Source organism: Oryctolagus cuniculus, chromosome 11, assembly GCF_051225735.1.
Source record: "Oryctolagus cuniculus isolate XC-2025 breed Fujian yellow rabbit chromosome 11, ASM5122573v1, whole genome shotgun sequence".
Classification (NCBI taxonomy): Eukaryota; Metazoa; Chordata; class Mammalia; order Lagomorpha; family Leporidae; genus Oryctolagus; species Oryctolagus cuniculus.
The window spans coordinates 88,653,976-88,675,094 of NC_142877.1; the positions used below are offsets into that span (position 1 = coordinate 88,653,976).

Here is a 21,119-nt window from a genome sequence, read left to right on the forward strand (position 1 = left end):
TGTTGATGCAGTCGTGAACATCAGTGAGGAGGAAATTTTATGAAGAATGAGATATGACCAAGAATGAATCCAAAAAGAGCAGAGTAGTGTGGGCAGGAAAAAATATATTAAAAAAAAAATCAGTGGTAAGTCTATCACCTGCAAACACTTAAGTAACAGATAGCTAGGATTTAGAAATACAATAGTGTTTTTCTAAGACAATCAACCAAAAGTCAGGATAAATATTTCAGCTATTTTTCCAATTACTTATATTAAAATCTTTAATTTGTTAGGAAAACCATCCTATTGGAAGTATTCCTCTTTCTTTTTGTTCATGTTCTTTGTGTTCTCAAATCCTTGGATTTTAACTTATTCACTGCTTATATTCCTTCTCCTACTTTGTATTATCTAAAACATGTAATAGTTATGAAATCAAAAAAGATTTGCTTGGGAGATTGGGTTACTAAAAAATATACTCTAAGTCTTTAAGAAGTTCCAAGCCAAAAGGCTCACTAATTTGATGCATTCATTAATCACGGAGATTTTGTTTAAGTATTAGAAATAACAAATCTATGTTTCACAAAATCAAAATGACAACTTCTTGGAGTGGGGAAATGAGAGGAAATTGGGAAAGAATGGTGCTGGGGGTTCTCAGCTAGCACATAGTATATGAGAGTGTTTTTGAATGACTCGTTCTGTGCGTCAGAAATCCTGAGTAGCAGCAGCAATTAGGGAAGATCGTCACATTCACTCAAGCTTTATAAGTGGGGGAGGAGAGTGGGGGCCAAGGAAAGGGGGAAGAGGAAGTGAGGAGAGGGGGCAGGGGTAGAGATGAAGGAAGGGCACATCCTGCAAAGATAATCCCTGTGCAATCATGACATCATCCTACTTACATATATATTTATATATATATAGGGAATGGTCAGAGCATCTCTCACAGTTCACTCACTTTCGAAGCCAGCTGAAGGCAACAGGCGGTGCTAGAGAGAGCCCTCTTCAGCGTGTTTCTGAGTTACAAGGACTTGGCTTGCTAGAAGGCAGAAAGCAATGAAGGCAGCAATGAAAATCCAGCTGGTATGCGTGATGCTTCTGGCTTTTAGCTCCTGGAGTCTGTGCTCAGGTAAGCCCAGCTGCAATTCACAACTCCCTGAAATGATTTCTTTTTCATCCCTTACAGTGTGCTGCTACTTACGTTAATGTATCCAGGGAGAAGAATCCTCCCCCAACCCTCTTTATTCAGAATTTGCTTTTGGTGATGGAAACTGTGTATATTGTCGTCTTGCTCTGTCTTTATGATTACAAGAACTGAGAGTGTTTTTCCCCTTTTTAAATATGCAAAGTAATAAAAGGGATTTCAAGGAAACAATGCATGCTCCCCTTTGGAATGCAGCCACTACAGAAATACAAGCAGGCATGCATACAAACACACACAAACTTTAAATTAGGTTGGTCATTCTCTAATGAGAAGTATGGAGGCGGTGCCTGTCAGTGTTCAAACTCATCATTAAAGTTCATTCCATTCACAATATTTTGCTCTCATCCTTAGACATTTTCTTGAGAAGCAGTGGTCTCTACATTTCTTACTCTTGTCCCAGAATTAATTTTTTAACTTTGTGTGTGTTAGGATAAAGTGAAAATTGGTAGTTAATGAAAAAATGAAGGAAACATTATTTGTAGAAAACTTATTTCTTGAAACACACAAAAAAGAGAGCAAGCCTTTTATGAGAATACATTACATATAGTCTATGTATTAAAAGTCATGGTATTAATATAATTTTTGAATTATTTGCATGACATCAAAGTTGATTCAAAATGTAATTGGAAAATTAGTAATCTTATATTAATAGAAATGATTAAGCCTTATTGTGTTTTCCATTAATGAGAAGCTACACATTGTTAACTATCTGCCCATAACTCACTTTGAAATAAGATATCAGTATATAGGAGTAATATGAAATATAATGATCACAATATGCTTCAATTACTCCATGTAAAATAATTGAATGATCACAGCAAAGTGGAAAAAACCTTAGTATTTAAAGACAATAAAAATCATTTAAGTTGGTTATGTTTTTATAGCACATGGATATGATGATATCTAAATGTTTAATTCAAACTCAAGGTTTTTTTAAAACTATGAAATTAAAATCTAGCACCAGACATAAATATGATTTATGCAAAAGTTTTCATTTCTATAATCATTAAAATGACAGGTTAGTTTTACAAATCTTTCTATGTGAAATTATTATTTTACCTAATTGTTACATGAGATTAAAAGTATATTTAGAGCATATTGTTAAACACTGTGTCTACTTACTCTTCATACTATTTGCTGTAGTAAGTCAAAATTTATGGGGATTTTGGTGTACACTGTGCATCAGTGACTGGTGGAATTTGTCATTCCTTTTGAAAAACCAACTGCATTTCTAACAAATAGGAGGAAAGGACATCAAGTGTGATTTAGTTCCTAAGAGACAATTTTACAAATGCTTTCTCCAAGTGTGATGCTTCTTTTCAGTAACAATATCTAGTACAAGGAAGAGAAAAGTATTTTTATCCTCTACTTTGTCCTATATCAAAGAGGTTAATGAATATGGATGAATTCACTTTGCTATGGTGTTTGATAACTTATTTCTAATACCATGTAGTATTTATAATTTTTTTCATTTTTGAAATATTTATTAATGGAAACTTTTAAAGAATATCTTAAAAATTTGAGATATATTTTCAACATTATTGTGCATATGTTGATAGACAGCTCCACTTTAGCTTAAATAATTTCTTTAATTGCCTGTGACAAAATTGGTAAGTGCATATAATCCCAAATTCCTCTTTAAAGTACATAACAATATTTCAAAGAATGCTTTATAAAATAGTATCTTAAGGTAAATAAATCTCAGTGTCTTAAAATTATCAATAAGCAATTCTCTTTGAATTTGTCTTGAAAAATTTTGTTGTACTTACATTTTCCAACATGCATATTTTTATGTATGAAGACTATTGCTGATAACAACAAGGTACTGTAGCATATTTGATCTAACCAAGTGTCAGACAATATAATCAGAATTTTACTCATGTTCGGAGATTAAAAACTCCAAATCATGAATATCTTTATTAGGAAATAATATGTGCTTATTTTCTTAGAAGTGCTTCTGTTCTTTGAGCCTGTCAGCCTAAAGTAAAATCACAATCTACTTCTTCTGAATACTATTTGAAGGAGAATAAATACAGGAAATGGACACTAAGCTAAGACTAAGTTTTATTTGACATGAATCTAAAATCTGTAAATTACAATATAGTTGTATGTTGTGACTTTGTAGTAAACATATGGTTTTGATTTTACTCAGATTCTGAAGAGGAAATGAAAGCATTAGAAGCAGATTTATTGACCAATATGCATACATCAAAGGTAACTTTTTCTTTCTTCTAACCTAAGGTTGAAGAACATTTGAACTTTCATTATAAACATGGTGTCCTTTCCTTACAGTAATAATTTCCCATCAAGACTGAAGGGTTCCTTGGGAGGCATTTCCCTTTTTGGACAACTTTTTAAATTCTCAAAAGTTAAGGTGTGGATGTGACAGGGAAAGAAGCTATAGTGACTTTTAATAACCATATTTCAACTTTAATGAAGTAAACATTTATAATTTATATAGACATATAAATGTATTTAAAGATATTTGTTTGCATTCCTATTACATTGTGTATGATAAAAGGGATATTGACCTTGAGTTAAATACAAAAATGGAAACTAAATGAATGTTTTGCCTTTTTTCATTATGTTAGGAAAAACAAAATGGGTTTCCTAAATTAAAAATGAAAGCTCATGACTACCCGAGAAGCAAATGTGGTAGACAGGAAAGGGCGAAAGATGAGAACAGTAGTATTGAGCTCTAATCCTCAAACTGACAACTATTTGGTCTCAAGCAATTGGGTTAGTTAACATTACTTATTTTGTTTCCTTATTTTTAAATGCAATGGTTGTAGTTCATGATATCCTAGAAATTTACAGGTCCATAAGGGTTTTAAAAAATGTTAACTTTACTTTTTATTGCATGTCAGTATTTAAATTCTTCCTGTTTTCATCTGTACCTACTTAGTACATTTATGAAACTAAATGCAACTTTGTCTCATGAACCTGATGAATCCTCTCCAAGAATTCTGAAGCCAACTTTTCTGGTTCCCAACCTATACTTAGCAGAAAATCTCCCTTGGAATATGATACCATATAGTATTGATTTACTTGGAGTGAGTCAGTGTGTATCTTAATGTATGGTCAGGACACAGCTTCTCAACAAAAAGATGTTTCTCAAGGAAAAACAAATTTTGCAGTGTGGGAGTTGAGTGGCGCAATCATTGTTACAGCACTGCTGTGCCAAAGGTGAAGACTCAGCAGATGCTGAGGTGGAAACATATGTGCTCACAACTCCTGCCTTATCCTGAAACAAGATTCCAATCTAAATGTTAGAATCTCAGTTTCTCTTCCCTAATGGGGTCATCTTGTTCTAGGCACAACAATCCTTGATATACAAGTAAGACTGAGTTTTGTTTAATAGTAAATATGGAGGAAAAACTAACCCTTTTTGTGTGCAAGAACTTTTTCTGTGTGTGTAAAAAGCAACAGTTTTGACAGTGTAGGGCACTGTTATCATAAAGCTAACAGAGACAGGTTCTACAAGGGTCCTTGAAAGACACTTGGGAAAATTTAAGAACACACAGATTTTCATCATGGCCATATTTAGAAAAATCGATCTAATTGAAACCAAATACTACCATAATTTGGTAGATCTCATATCAGGGGTGATAAAATTTAATTTCTCATTGAAACAGTGTACAAATATATTTTAACTTATGATAAGAGATCCTTAGCTTTGCACTCAGAACAGCAATGGCTACACTTTTTTCAGTCCAAAAAATGAAAACAATCAAGTTCATGGTCTTGGTTAGAAAATAGGTGAGAATAGAAAGCCTTGGTGTCTTGATATAGACTCCATTTCTGAAATTATAAGTGTACATTGGCATATAAAAGTTCTAAATAATCTTGAAAATAGGATATAGATTGAAGAATGCTAGATGTTTTGAAAACATGTGAAAATGGAGGGTTTTAATTTCTTCCATGAGCAAGATGTTGCACAGAAAGAAAATTGATTCTACTATATAGAGTGGTTTTGTTTTTCTCTATAAATAAATACACTGTATGAGTATTAACAGAATAGAATTTTTTTTGGCTTCATCTGATCTCTAAAGCAGATTAAAGAAAATAATTAAATTCCATTGTCACCTTTGAGATAGTAAGATATGACGTATGATAAGTAGGTATCCTGAAGTACTATTATTCCAATTTTGCTGCAAGGATGAACAAAAACTTTCTTCCTGATTTTTAAAACAAAATCATTTTCTTATTTATTTGTTATTCAATAATTTTTGCTATATTCACAGTTTTACACAAATGAAATCTCTAGAGTTGGGACTATTTTAGCCAAATTTACTACATTAAAATTTTACTAGCAATAATATATTGTACCGTTTTCTTAAAATGGAAGCCAAGAGAAAGAATTTAAGTGTTTTCCCCACAAAGTAATAATACAAAATTGAAGGGATACATGTGTTTACCCTGATTTGAACATGATATGGGATATAAATGTATTGAAACATCACACAATACCTATAAATATGCACAAGGGTTATATATCATTTAAAATTTTAATTGAGATATTTGACGTTAGTGTGAGGAAAATTCCATTATTAAAAGCTTCAAAAGTTTTAACTTTCTTCTTTTAATTTTATAAGTAGAATATCTGAGTGATTACATTTTGAAAATAAAACTGTTTTGAGAGTGAAATATTGTTATTGAAATATGGGCTTTTCCTCCACCTGTGGCACTGGTACCCTGGGTTCTAGTCCCGGTCGGGGCGCCGGATTCTGTCCCGGTTGCCCCTCTTCCAGTCCAGCTCTCTGCTGTGGCCCAGGAGTGCAGTGGAGGATGGCCCAAGTGCTTGGGCCCTGCACCCCATGGGAGACCAGGAGAAGCACCTGGCTCCTGGCTTCGGATCCGCCAGCGCGCTGGCTGTAGTGGCCATTTGGGGGGTGAACCAATGGAAGGAAGACCTTTCTCTCTGTCTCTCTCTCACTGTCTAACTCTGCCTGTCAAAAAAAAAAAAAAAAATGAAATGATTGGCTCATTTTCTCACCTATGAACAAGCATCTCATACTTGTGTTCACAGATACTTAAACCAGGCTTTCAAAGGTCAAATTAGTTTAGGGAACATTGAACGCTCTATCTGGCACTACTGAAAAGTCACAGTGAATATCTGGTTTGCAAAAAGCTCAGAGACACTTAAAATTCAGGAAAACTTTTGATTTTTTTCAAATTCATTTTCCACTTTACTCAACAGTGGAACTCTTTCTCTTCTTTACCTTTTTTTTTTTTTTTTTTTTTTTTTTTTTGTCAGTGAGTGCAGAACTAATGTTCTAGGAACAAATTTTGGAAAACACAAGACAATATCTGTAAAGAGTTTTCCAAAGGTAAATTTATAGTATCCTCTGAAGTGTAACATTATAAGGTGTTGCTGTCACAAAATGGGAGCATATTGTCTTTAAAATATACTCCAATAACAGAAAAAGTTAAACAATGCTGGATAACCATATTCAAGGGTATAGTAGAAAGGATTTCCGAGCCAACTGAAAATATTATAGTGAATATTTTTATGTTAGCAGCTTAGTTTCTTTAGGGTGACATATTCATCAAACGTTATGAACATTTACAATTTTTACATGTGTTGCCAAAAACAACTTCCTTTTTCTTTTAAAGATTGATTGATTGATTTGAGGGTCAGAGCTACAGAGAGGGATAGACAGAGAGAGAGAGAGATCGTCCATCTTCTGGTTCACTCCTATCTGCAGCTATCAGGGCTAGGCAAGGCCCAAGCCAGGAGCCAGGGCCTCCTTCAGTTTCCCACAGAGGTGGCAAGGGCCCAAACACTTGGTCTATCTTCTGCTGCTTTCCCCAGGCCATTAACAGAGAGCTGGATCAGAAGCGGAGCAGCCTGGACACAAAGTGCAGCACCACAGGCTGCGGTTTTTTATCAGCTATCTCACAATGCCGGCCCCAAAAACAGATTTCAAGAAGTTAAACCTAACCCTGAACCACAGATGTTTAGGATTGGAGTGCCTTGTTCCCCATGTCATTGTTACAATTGAATGTCGTACATATAAAGTCTTCAAATCTGATGGTAACCAGACTGAAAATTACTCCACATATTTCTCTTACATGTTTGCTTTGAAGGAGTGATTCCATAATTTTTCTGCTTCTGTTACTAATGCAATATTTTCAATTTTTAAAGTATTTTTTTGAATTGGGGTAGTTACTCACTTCTTTTTGAAATCTTTTTTAAATATTTATTTGTATTTATTTGAAAGAATTACAAAGAGGAGAGACAGACACACACACACACACATTGAGAGAGAGAGAGAGAGAGAGAGAGAGAGAGAAGTCTTCCATTGCTGGTTCACTCCCCAGTTGGCCACAAGATCCGGAGCTGCGCCAGTCCGAAGCCAGGAGCCAGGAGCTTCCTCCATTCTCCCATGTGGGTGCAGGGGCCCAAGGACTTGGGCCATCTTCCGCTGCTTTCCCAGGTGCATTAGCAGGGAGCTAGATCAGAAGTAGAGCAGCCAGGACTCAACTTGGGACCCATATGGGATGCCTGTGCTGCAAGTCTGGGCTTTAATCTGCTGTACCACAGCACTGGCCCCTCTTTTTGAAATCTTAATAGTTGTGTTAAGGATACTAAAATTTTGTGCCAGTTTTTTCTACATAGATTGATTTTGATTGAGTTCAGGATGCTGTATGTTTCCATAGAGATATTGGTGATTTACACATTTCTGTATTTAAAATCATCTTTGTCTTTATGGAAATTGATTTAGAATCTGCTAAGGTTATCACTCCTGGCTTGTAAAATAAATTGTCCTACATTTTCACAGTAGTTTATTTTATTCATATTAATCTATCTGGATATTGCTTGAAAATAACACATCAAAAAAGTTCTAACTAGGGACTGGCTTTACATCACAGTGGGTTAAGCCACTGCTGGCGATACTGATGTCCTATATTGGAGTGCCAATTAAAGTCCTGGCTACTCAAGTTCTGATCCAGATACGTGCTAATGTGCCTTGGAAGGCAGAAGAAAATGGCCCAAGTACTTGGGCCCTACCACGCACATGAGAGATCTGGGTGGAGTTCCTGACTCCTGGCTTCGGCCATTCCCAGCCCTGTCTTTGGGTATTTGAGGAGTGAACCAACAGATGGAAGTTCTGTCTCGCTCTCTCCCTCTCTGTTATGTTGCTTTTGAAAAAACAGACATATAATAAGTCTTTTTAAAAGGTTATAATCATATCTGCATGTAAATATCTCCATAGATAACTGTCCCAAAATATTTGAGATGCAACCTTTGCTGTATACAACACACAAACATGCACTTGGGTCCGTTCTGGAACATTATATTCTCTTCCTTTAGATTTTGTGTTTATCCCTGCACTATTAATTCACCCCTTTGATTACTGTAGCTTTCAAATGCATTTTAACATTTAGTAGAATAAGCCTTTCCTTGACACCATTTTTCTACATCTTCTTGGTTGTTCTCACTCGGTCAAACCTTTATAATTATTCTGCCAAATCCCATTCTGCAACTTCCAGGATCCCTGTGTTTTCCACACTGGAACACTGATTTACAATTACATTGTATTTGGAGAGTAGTTCAGAAAAAATATAGCTTGATATTATTATAATTAAGCCTGTCCATAATGCCCTTGTGTTCATTTAAATCTCTTTTTTAGTCTTTGAGAAAAAATAATATTTGTGCCCTTTGAATTTTTTGCTCATTTTGAGTATTTCACTGCTAGGGGATTTCCTACTCCTTGTTTTCTTATTGGTTATTGTTGATATGGAGGAACATTGTTGATCATGGTTAATTATGGTTTTTAACAAGACCTTATTAGAGGGGCCCAGCACTGTGGCACAGCAGGTTAAAGCCCTGGTCTGCTGCATGGGCATCCCTTATGGGCTATGGCCTGGGAAATCAGTAGAAGATGGCCCCTGCACCCACATGGGAGACCCAGAGGAAGCTCCTGACTCCTGCCTTCCAATAGGCGCAGCTCCGACCATTGTAGCCATCTGCAGAGTGAACCAATGGATGGAAGAACTTTCTTTCTGTTTCTGACTCTGACTCTCTGTAACTCTGTTTTACAAATAAATAAAATAAATCTAAACAAAGGCCTTATTAGAAAATAAATTCCATGAAATATTATAATTATAATTCACAAATAAATTGGTCAGCTCTAATGCTTGCATGACAGGTATTAATGTGAGGAATATGTTAACAGCCTCACACTATTGTAATTGTCCAAGTCTATTAATATCATTTTAGTTCTTGCTGCATTAGGCACTAAGCTGGAACATAATGAAAAGCAAATTATATTTTTTGAATTTTAGTTTTTTCATCTCTGACATGTGTAGACATATATATGTCTACTGGCCACCATCTATAATATCTTACTTTCATATATAATTGTTGTGTATATGCATGTATGTATGTGTGTGTATGTGTGTCTAACTCTATTATGTATTCTATTATCCAGAGAATGCCAAGAATTTAACTTATGACATGAAGTTATTATATCAGCAATACTATATTTATTAGGCTAGAGTAACAATTAAACTCCAAAATGCCATGAATTAACTTAATAGAAATTTATTTCTTACTCATATTCCACAAGTTTTATTTCAAATAGTTGTTTTGCCTTCTGTATTTCAGATCACTAAAGCAAGTGTTCCTTCTTGGAAAATGACCCTGCTCAATGTTTGCAGTTTTGTGAATAACCTGAACAGCCAAGCTGAAGAAACAGGAGAGGTTCGTGAAGAGGAGCTTGTTACAAGAAGGAGATTCCCTACCACTTTAGATGGCTTTAGCTTGGAAGCAATGCTGACAATATACCAGCTCCAAAAAATCTGCCACAGCAGAGCCTTTCAACACTGGGAGGTAAAACAAAAACAAAATATGAATATAATTATATGTAAACTAGTTAGCTCTCATTTGTATTGATTTTTTATCCCAATCATATCATAACAGGAAGAATCACGAATATTAAAGAATAAACCATGTGCTGAGATCAATATTCCTCCAAATCTTCAAAGAGTTCTTACAATATTTGGAGTTTAGAAAAAATATTTTATCTTAAATCTTAAAAAGGGATAGATTTTAAGGCAGATTTGATCCATATGCTTTATTATGCTTAAGTGGATGACATGTTTTGGCAATTTTTGATGTTGGTGGTGGTTGTGGCATGTCTAAGAAATTTAAGGAATTCAAAACGTTTTCTTAGAAACACAAAGTCATGTGTTTACTTATCTACAAACAAATGCAAGATGCAAAGTGTTCCAAATAAAACCAGAATAAACACAAAAGATTTTATTTGCATTTGAATATATTATGCAAATAAAATACACATATACATATGCATACAATCATTTATATAAAACATATGATAGGGAGATATATCCCTTTCATTTCATTTTTTAAATTTATGCAAATAAAATACACATATACCTATGCATACATTCATTTATATAAAACATATAAGATAGGGAGATATATACCTTTCATTACATTTTTTAAATTTAATTTGTATTTAAATACATTATGCAAATAAAATCTTTTTGTAATTTGTAAAATATATATGATATATATTTTTATCATTCCACTTTTATCCAGAACTCTTTGATTTGTGTTTGTTTATAAAGAAAAATACATGACTCTGTGCATGTGTTTGTAGTCCTATTTTAAATGTTTGTGAATTTCAGGCATTCTTAGCAGCTAAACTAGGTTCACTATAGCCACGACAGCTAAGTTTCATCATACAGAACTACAATGAGAAACTGGGTGAATAAGTTGTATTAAGTACTATGCTGGTACTCACCACATTTTATTTGAGAACGTGTGTTTGGAAAATTTCAAGAATCTTTGGTGAAATTTGACTTGCAGTTAGTGTTATATCTTAATGTTAGCCGTCGCAAAGCACACCGGATACCGGAGTAAGGGAAAGGGTTTATTGGGGAACACCCTACAGACCGGAGTGAAGGGGCGGCGAAGGAAAAAGGGAGAAGGAGACTATAAAAGAGAGAGACAGAGAGGAGGAGACGAGACAAGAGAGTGCAGGAGAGAAGGGCCAAGAGCCAAGAGCCCAGAGGAGGAGGCTAGAGAGAGGAACAGAGAGACAGCAGGAGAGAAGGGGCAAGAGAGCACGTGTGCAGGAACAGGCCCTTTTAAAACTTTGCCTGAGGGCGGGCAGGGAAGCAGGAGCAGCGAATCTCATTAGGATGGGGGTGGAGCCTTGCTCAGGTAGCTGGGCCATGCGGCCACCTGGCTACAACTGTGCCAGTTTCCTAACAGTTAGTTGATGTATGTCCAGAGCCAGTCATCTAGAACTAGGTTGTCTGAAAACAATGAACAGTTCTTCCATGGGTTCACATAATGTAAATGTGCAGAACCAAATATATGAGTAAATGCGATAAGAAATTAATTAACTAGAATATTCTACGCCTACCCTGAAGAATATCCTGTTAGTGAAAAAAAAAAAAAAGCAGGTTCTGTAAGAAGGTAAATATAATGTTTATTCATTACAGAATAAGAGTGACTTACACGGAGACTCAACACCAAAGATTTTTGATGAATATTGGGAAGTGTTCCAAATTAGTCACATTCTAGTGAGAATTTATGCATTTCATGCGAGTAAATTTTCTTTTATTGCAACACATTAAACTTACTGGCCCAAAAAGGTTTTTTTGGTAAGCAGGGATACATTTCTCAAGTTGTAAATTCTTGATTTTGAATAGGAGTGGTTACAAACATCTTCAAGAAGGGTACTACTTCAGTAAAGAGGGCTACTGATCAATTCAAAGAAGGACATTTCTTGGACAAGATAAGGAATGTAGAGATAAAGAACAAAGGATTATGCAAGGTTGCCCCACTTTGTTAATGCAAAATAGACCCATTGTGCACATCACCCAAGTTAAACTGATCTGGCAGATAAGACTTATCTCTCTGGACACTAGGACAGGTTTCAGAAAGTGTTGCCCTTGAATGCTTTATAGGTATTTTAAGGGCAATTTGCTTTCAATCTCCAGCCATCAGAGTTATCTATATTTTTATTTCTGCCTTGTAAGTGTTTAGATTTTTAAAATAATTTATTTTGTTTAAGGAATACAACTTCATTCATTTAATATATACAGATTTGGGAACAAGATGCTTCCCCCTGTACCTTCCTCCCACCCATACCCCAACCATTCTTCCTCCTCCTTCTTCCCTTGCCATTCTTATTTTTCACAGTGATCAATTTTCAGTTTATTTTTATACTCATAAGATTAGTCCTACACCAGGTAGAGAGTTCACCTTGGTTATCTATATCTTGTGATTTCCAATTAAGTATCTGACAGTTTCAACAGTTTTCATCCTTATACACTCAAATGTGTTCCATTCCTGAGATACTAGTTCTAATTTCATTCTCTTTTCTCCTACTAAAGACATAATTGAGCATGGCATTGTTAAAGGCATACTTTTAAATATGTTATAGCTTACCTTTAAAATAAATTATTTTCAAAATTAATAGCTTAAAGATTATTCAAAATAAAGCACTACAATTTACTGCAGTAATTGATATATGTTGCTGTAAAAGATAAGCTAGACTATTGGAAAGATATGAAAAAAAGATGAGTCTAAAAAAATGCTTTAATAGAAAATAGAAATTTAAATTTTCCCCCAAGGGGAAACACTTCTTTTAGATCAACCTAAAAGAAAAATTTGCTTAATGTTTTTGTATTCTGAATTTATACCAACACAAGATTTGAGGGTGACATGCTTGCTGGTATAATGAACTTACTCCTGACTACCACAGATATCCTGTGGAAAAGATGAAATGCAAGCAAAACTTCTAGTGTTTATTCTAGATGGCAAGCAAAAAGATGTTTTCCAGATGAAAAACCAAAAAGGCCAGTTTTAATTTTACTTGCTGTGCTAGTCATCCTTTAATTTCAATTCCAGTTAAATGGTTTAATCTTAAAATATTGTTTAGGCCAATAAAACATAAATAATACCAATTTTGACATAGGGAAATGTTAATTATGTGCGATTTATCCAAAAGAAAAAGACTCTCAATACACTCTTATGAAGACGAATCAAGTGAACATAAGATTGGAACTTTTTCTATTCTGAATGTTATTGAGTGATTTAAAAATAAAACGATAATATTATTCTGAGCATAGAGCATAGTACAAGTAATTACAGACTATGCACAGAGGAACTAAAGATTAAGAAATGAGATTGTCTGACAGTAGCTGTTTTTCTTTCTCTGAAATTGAATAGCTGTGGGCTAAAATAAAGTACTGTTGTCAGGATTGTATGCACATGCATTATAATTTAAATGCCAATATTAGTTGTAGTGACCCCAAGGCTTAGAAGGCAATCACACTCCAAAGAGATTTTAATCATTTAAACATAGCTTTCATATATGTCGATTTCTACAATGAATGAGTAGGTTAAGAAGAGCAAGAATTCTTTAAGATTGAAAATAAATCCAAGTCAAGTCAGTATTTGACTTACTTGTATGCAAAATCCTGTTACTTTTACAGCCAAACTTGATTTACTAGATTCAAAACTGTGTTTGTTGTGATATATATATATATACACACATACACACACACATATATATAAATATATAGTTCTTACCATTTTGTTCTCTCCATCATAAACTCAAGGATGAAAAATACTGAGATGTCTTTTGGTGTGTCCTTTCAATTGGAGGGATTAGTGTTATGTTCTCAAATATATGTAAGTTTCTTGAAAAGAGTTAGCTTGGTGAACTAGGAAGAACCCTGAATAGAGAACTCGAAAGACCAGATTCTGATCTTATCACAGTTATCAAGTTCTTTGTAAAACTTAAGAACTGTTCCTTGGCAAAACAATTTCTTTGAACCTCATGTACCTTATCCATATGTACCTTGCCACCTAAATAGCAATGTGATTTAATGTAGGAAAATCCTTACAATGAAATATTTCATTTCTGTAACTTTTAGTTTTGTTCTCTTTATATTATAGTTAATACAGGAAGATATTCTTGATAATGGAAATGACAAAAATGAAAAGGAAGAAGTCATAAAGAGAAAAATTCCTTACATTCTGAAGCGGCAGCTGTATGAAAATAAGCCCAGAAGACCCTATATCCTCAAAAGAGGTTCTTACTACTACTGAGAAAATCAGTATTTCATTTACATGTGATTGTGTTTTATCATTCTTTAAACATCAAATTATATTTGTGTGACAATGTGACAGAGCACAATAATTTTGTCTCTTCTAAAATTGTGGTTTATTGAATGTGACTTTTCTGCATTAATTTAAATTGGACTAAATGTTTTCAAATAAATCTAGATCTTGAGCATGATGTATCGTGTATAATTGGAGTAGCTATTAGTTGAGACATCCATATAATGTTTTGTAATTTTGCAAAGCACATTATGAATTGTTTAAATAGTCAAAATATTTGACATTTTACATCAAATTATAAATGATACAGCAAAGAGCTACAGCAAAGTCTGGGCTACATATCATTAACCAAAAACAAAGTAATAGTACCTCTTTTAGTATTTGACTGAATGTTTTATTGGATTGGTAGAAATTTGCTCTTTTCAAGACTTACTTACGCATCTCCCAGATGTAGCAAAAGTGGTTGTGTAAGATAGAACCATATGAAAGAACAATTAATGAACTATTGTTAACTATGCCTATCTTAATGAATGACCTTCAGTTGAATTTTTTGTCTGTTAAATGAACTTGATAGCTAATAAAAAAAGATAACAAGCCATCAGAATCATACATTTTTCTGAAGATTTGCTTCCATTACAAGAGTTACTTTTATTAATGTTTCACCCTCTTTTCACATTGATCCAATAAGTGAAAGATTTGTTTTTAACTTCACTGAGGTATTATGTGACTAATATTTTTTTTCCAAATTAGGAGGGTACATTTGTGGCAAAAAGCTATTCTTGAAGCAACTCCTCCTAAATTTATTTTAACATAATACTTGCAATCGCATAAGCCATCACAACATTTATATTTCCCCATTTACTCCCTCAACAGAAATATGAAAAAAATTGGAAAACAGAAGAAAGACTAAAAAAAAGAAAGTTTAGGATATCAAAGTACTGTAACACACCTACCGAAGGTGTGGTCTATGCATAACAGAAATATCAGAGGGGAGGGGAGAAAGAAAGGAACAAAAGAAATATTTAAACCATAATGACTGAGAATTTCCCATGAACTATTATCAGACAGTAAACTACAAATCCAGGAAACCCAGGAAATACTAATAAGGACAAATGTCAGGAAAACTATACATAGGGATATCATTTTCAAACTACATAAAATCAGACACAAAGGAAGAATATGGAAAGAAGCCAAAAGGGAAAACTAACCTCACCTATAGAGGAGCATAGATAAGAATTAAATCAGATTTCTACTCAGAAATCATACAAGCAAGGGGAGAGTGAAAAGTTCTGAGAGGAAATAAAACTCACCAATATAGAATATTATACCCTGCAAAATTATCCTTCTTAACTAAAGGATAAATAAAGACTTTCTCAGGTAAACAAAAATTAAGGAAATCTGTTGCCACTAGACCTCCCCTGCAAGAGATATTAAAAATAGCACTTTAGACAGTGGGGGAAATTATAGAAGTCAGACACTAAGATGTGCACAAGAAAAGAAGAGAATGGGAGAATGAATAAATGCAAATAAAACAAGAACTATTTGCTTAATTCTTAATTGATCTATCAAATGAGTTTGTTTCAAGTAAAAGCAGTATCAATGTGTTTGATTATATATACAAGTGTGCATGTATGTGTATTATATATAATAATATAATATTATATATATTGCATCCCATAAAGACATTTTAGTTAATAATGGGTCACATACATAGTAGTTTTACCATAAGATTATACAATCTAGTAATATCATAGTCATTTTAGTTTGTGTTGGCATTCTGTATGATGGACACACAATGAGAAAATCATATAATGATTTATTTCTTAGAACATATCTCCATTGTTAGGCAATGCACGAATCTCTCTCTGTGTGTGTGTGTGTGTAACCACACTCACAAAGATGCTTCAAAAAAGTTCGTGGAAAAATATAAGCTTTTTTGGTGAGAATAAATCGAAATACCTGTAAAAGCTTTTTCATTATATACATTATATACCTTTCCATAGGCCTTTTGTGTTGGCACTTGTATGTTTATAAATAAGTGAAATGAATGACAGCCATCATACAAGGAGTGGGAGGAAGAAACTAAGATTATTTTATTATTATAAGGTGCTCATATCACTCATGAAGTGGTATAATGTTATTTGAAAATAGACTTAGCAAAATCTAGGAGAAGCAACTATTCAAAACAAGTCTAACAACAAAAGAAAACTACAATTGATATGTTAGAAGAATAGCAAATACAATACTGTAAAGTACTCAATTAAAAATGAAAATAGTAGAAAAAGAAAACTAATATAGAACAAAGAACAGGGACAAAAATAAAAAAAGTAACAAATATTATAAACATTAATCCAACATTATCAGTAACCACTTTGTTCTAAAGGTAAAAATTAAAAGACAGATATTGTCAGGGTGAATAAAAAACAAGATAACTATCTACAGGAATCATTTTAAATAGAAAGGCATATATAGATCAAAAGTAAATTGCTAGAGAATGATAATATGCTAACACTAATGAAAATAGGGTGGGAGTGGCTATTCTAATTTCAGACAGAGCAGACTTTGCAACAGGGAAAGTTATCAGAATAAAGAAAGGCATTACATAATGATAAAAGTTTCAACTCTCCTAGAAGACACGATAATTTTTAATGTATATGCACCTAACGAAAGTGTCAAAATATTTGAAGAAAATTGATAGACCTTCAAGGAGAAATGAATGAATCCATTATTATAGTTGTAACTTCAGTAACCGTCTGTCAGAAATAGATTGAGCAGGGAAAAAAGTAATAGGAACATAATTGAATTCAACTTCACCATCAATTAACTGTATATAAATATTTGTAGAATACTTCATCAAACAACAGCAGAGTATACATTACCCTCAAGTCATTTTTAATCTGGAAATCATAGACCACAATATAATTAAAGTAGAAATAAATGATGAGAAGATAGATGGAAAACTCCTAAATAACGGGAGATTAAGATTAACCCAGAAAATTTGAAAAGACATGCCCTCCCATATACATGCACAAAACTAGCACACAGTTGTTTATCACAGACTTATTCACAACTACTGAAACTTTGAAGGAAACATGACATCCTTCACTAGATAAACAGGTAAATAAGCTGCTCCACATCCAGACAATGGAATATCAGTGGCATTAAAAAGGAAATGAGCTATTGAATCATGAAAAGGCATAAAAAAAACTTAAATGCCCATTGCTAAGTGAAAGAAGTCAGTCTGAAAAGGTTATACACTGTATGATTCTGAGTATATGATAATTTGGAAAAGGTAAAGCTTTATAATAAAAAGGTAAAGTATATGATAATTTGGAAAAGGCAAAAAAGATCAGTGATTGTAAGGAATTGTGGTGCAAAGAATGAATAGACTAAGCACAGGGGATGTTAATCTCTATGGTACTGAAGCGGTAGGTACATCTCCTTACATATTTATCCAAACGTAGAATGAACGACCGCAAGAGTGAAATCCAGGGACTGGCACTGTGGCATAGCAGGTAAAGCCACCGCCTGCAGTGCCAGCATCCCATATGGGCTCCAGTTCAAGCCCCAGTTGCTCCACTTCCGACCCAGCTCTCTGCTATGGCCTGGGGATCCAGTAGAAGATGACCCAAGTGCTTGGGTCCCTGAACCCACGTGGGAGACCTAGAGGAAGCTCCTGGCTCCTGGCTTCAAATCAGCCCAGTTCTGGCCGTTGCGGCCATTTGGGGAGTGAACCAGGGGATGGAAGACTTCTCTCTCTTCTCTGGCTCTGCATCTCTGTAACTCTGCTTTTCAAAGAAATAAAATATCTTTTTTTTTTTAAAGAGTGAAATCCAATGTTAACTATGGGTTTTGGATAATGATGTGTCAATTTAGGTTCACCAGTGCCAATAAATGTACAATTCTCATGAGCATATTGATGGTGGCTGACGCTGTGCATCTGGGAGGGCAAGGGGTAGTTGGGAAATCTCAGTGCCTTCCTCTTAATTTGACTGTGAACCTGAAACTTGCTGTGAAAATAATTTGTCATAAAACACATCCTCAATTCTTTTCACTTTGAATAAAATTCAAATTCATCTTAGCAGGCCTTGAATGCTCTGGCAATGATCTACATTTTATTTATTTCCATGCATTCTCCACACACACCAACTTTCTTGTTCTTTCGTTAACACAGCCGGCTTGTTTCCTTTTCAGAACCTTCGTAGTTGCTGAAATTCCTTTTCTGGAAAGCTCTTCTGTCAAAAAATGCTTTTTCCTAAAGACACACGGCACAAGATACTCGATTAGTGACTAAGTTTCCAGTGTCCCTTGTCACTAGGAATGGCTAAGTTGGAACCAATGGGAGTTTGAATGAATTAGAGATGTCCAACCAGTAGATTTTATACTTTAAAGATAAACCTTGCTCCTGGAACATTTTGTTCCTTATTTTTTTTTTCATGACTGTGGACTTATTTATAACCACAAGCAAATGCCATTCTTTTGAGGATGGCACATATGTTGATAGAGCTTGGGTCATCTGACAACCTTGTACAGCTAAGCTGCCTCACCAGTTTGAACCAAACATGACTGTGACTTGAAATACAAATGTACTGATGACTACTTGAAGGCACTGCCTTTTTTAGCCTTATTGGTATAACATCATATCCATTGTTTTTTAAAACCATTGTAATCCTTTCCCAAGGCTTCTCATGGTTTATCCCTTCAAATCATTTAGACGACTTCTTGAATGATGTATGTACAGTAAAATATTTTCTTAATATCCACCCTGAATAACTTTCATTCATTAATCATTTATGATCATTTTAACATACTTTATTTTTCTTTCATACTTGAAAAATAAAACAAAAGAAAAGCAGTAACTGACAACTGGGAACTATACTGGCAACAGCAGCTATGCCATGGTGTTCTTTTTTGATGCATTAGCAATGTCTTAGAACTCAAATTTCATGCATACAGATTCATATGAGAGTCAGGGAAAGAGAGAGATAGGGAGAGAAAGCTTCCATCTGTTGATTCACTACACAAATACCTACAAACAGTTGAGCTTGGGCCAGGACTTATTCAGAAACTAGGAAGTCAATGTGAATCTCTCACATGTGCGGCAGGGAGACAACCACTGAGCCATTATGCCAACTCCCAGAGTCTGCATTAGAAACCTGGATTCAAGCCCAGGCACTGACTTGGGACATAGCCAAATACTTGCCTCAGAAAAGATCATTTTTATCATGATAGTAAAAGACATAAACAAGGCCATTCTCTCTTCATGTAGAACAAAAACAAAAAGGCCACCCTCTTTTTCTTCCTGGTCTGAGTGACTGTTGCTTCTATACCAGCCACCGCTTTAACTGTGCCATTCTTTCTACCTCTTGGATAAAAACTACAAAGATATTCCATCATAGAATTGTCCTCATTTCCAGAAAACACTCAGTCCAGAGCAAAACCACTGTTCCTGCAATGCTCCCTAAATCAGCCAACATAGTCCAAATTCTATAAAGCTACCTGCTTATCTATAAACACTGCAATACCAGCAAAAATTCTGTTATTCAAATTTTTGTTGGTGTAATATAACAAATACGGAAATAATTTTACAATTTTAACAGCTGAAAAGGCCAGTTACTATTCATTCTGATTCATTTGCACCTGAAAACATAATTTTTTTTATTGTTTAATGCCAGAAAAACAATGGATCATTATCAGAAAAACTACCTGCCCCCCAAAATGTGAGTACTTTCATTTTACTAAAAATAGCAAAATTTTTAGTTTGACCTTTGATCATTTTTTGGGCTATTTGTGAAACATTTGGTATTATAAAACACAATTCTTTAAAAGCCTTGAACTTTAGAAATGTATTAGGTTGTTTCCAAATATGTGATAATTTTACTTGTCTTTTATCTCCTACTGTGACATGCATTGCAAGTGACAAACCTTACTTACCTCAGTGACTAGATCATTGGGCTGTCTTTACAGGCAATGGATTAAGCCATTAACCCTCTTGCTTTTGACACTAGCATCCCATATCAGAGTGCAGGTTCAAACCCTGGCTGCTCCACTTCTGATCCAGCTTCCTGCTAATGCACCCGGAAAAACAACAGTCATTGAGTTCCTGCCAACCCCGTGGGAGATCTGAATGGAGTTCCTTGCTCCCGGCTTTGGCCTGGCTCCGCTCTGATTGTTATGGCATTTGGAGAGTTAACCAGTAGATAGGAGATTTCTCTCTCTGTCTCTGTCTGTCTCTCTCTCTCTCTTTCTCTCTCTCTTTCTCCCTCTGTCTCTCCTACAAAACACTCATAAAAACCAGTGCTACTGGCAGGCCAATTTAGAAAGAGGTGTCCCTTTCCAGAGTGGATAAGCTCTGCCCCCAGTGCATGACTTCATCAGTAGATTGTGGTTAGGATTTCATCTCTCATGCAGTTTCTCTTCTTGACACCCTAGTCTAGGTCACAACCTGCCAACATCGGCCAGGCTAAAGAACTTAAATAAGTGACTGTCCATTCAAATCCCAAAAGGATCCAAATTTAAATCTGTTGTTACACTAATAGAAAAAGAAAACTTCTTTGGAAGTTTGACACTTAGTGTTAACTAAGTGTCAAATTAACTTTTTAATTGGCTGATATGATAGATCAGATTTTAAGAAGGGAACTTAAGGGCCAGAGCTGTGGCATAGTGGGTTAAGAAAATAAAATAAATCTTTTTTAAAAAATAAGATGGAGAAGCTAGCATTGTGGCATAGCAGGTAAAGCCACTGCCTGCAATGCCATCTCCCACTACTTTCCTAGGTGCATTAGCAGGGAGCTGGCTTGGTACAAGAGCACCATGGATTCAAACCCACAC

The 21,119-nt window shown here is 34.7% G+C and overlaps 1 protein-coding gene across 1 annotated transcript; it reads left to right on the forward strand.

Annotated features, from left to right (window-relative positions):
- The first annotated feature begins 889 nt into the window (after positions 1–889).
- On the forward strand, positions 890–14,466 carry NTS (neurotensin). The gene is made up of 4 exons (XM_002711375.6): positions 890–1,099; positions 3,327–3,388; positions 9,789–10,013; positions 14,124–14,466. Exons 1-4 carry the CDS (start codon positions 1,027–1,029, stop codon positions 14,274–14,276), a joined length of 513 nt encoding a protein of 170 aa, XP_002711421.1. The 5' UTR covers positions 890–1,026; the 3' UTR covers positions 14,277–14,466.
- The last annotated feature ends 6,653 nt before the right edge of the window (positions 14,467–21,119 follow it).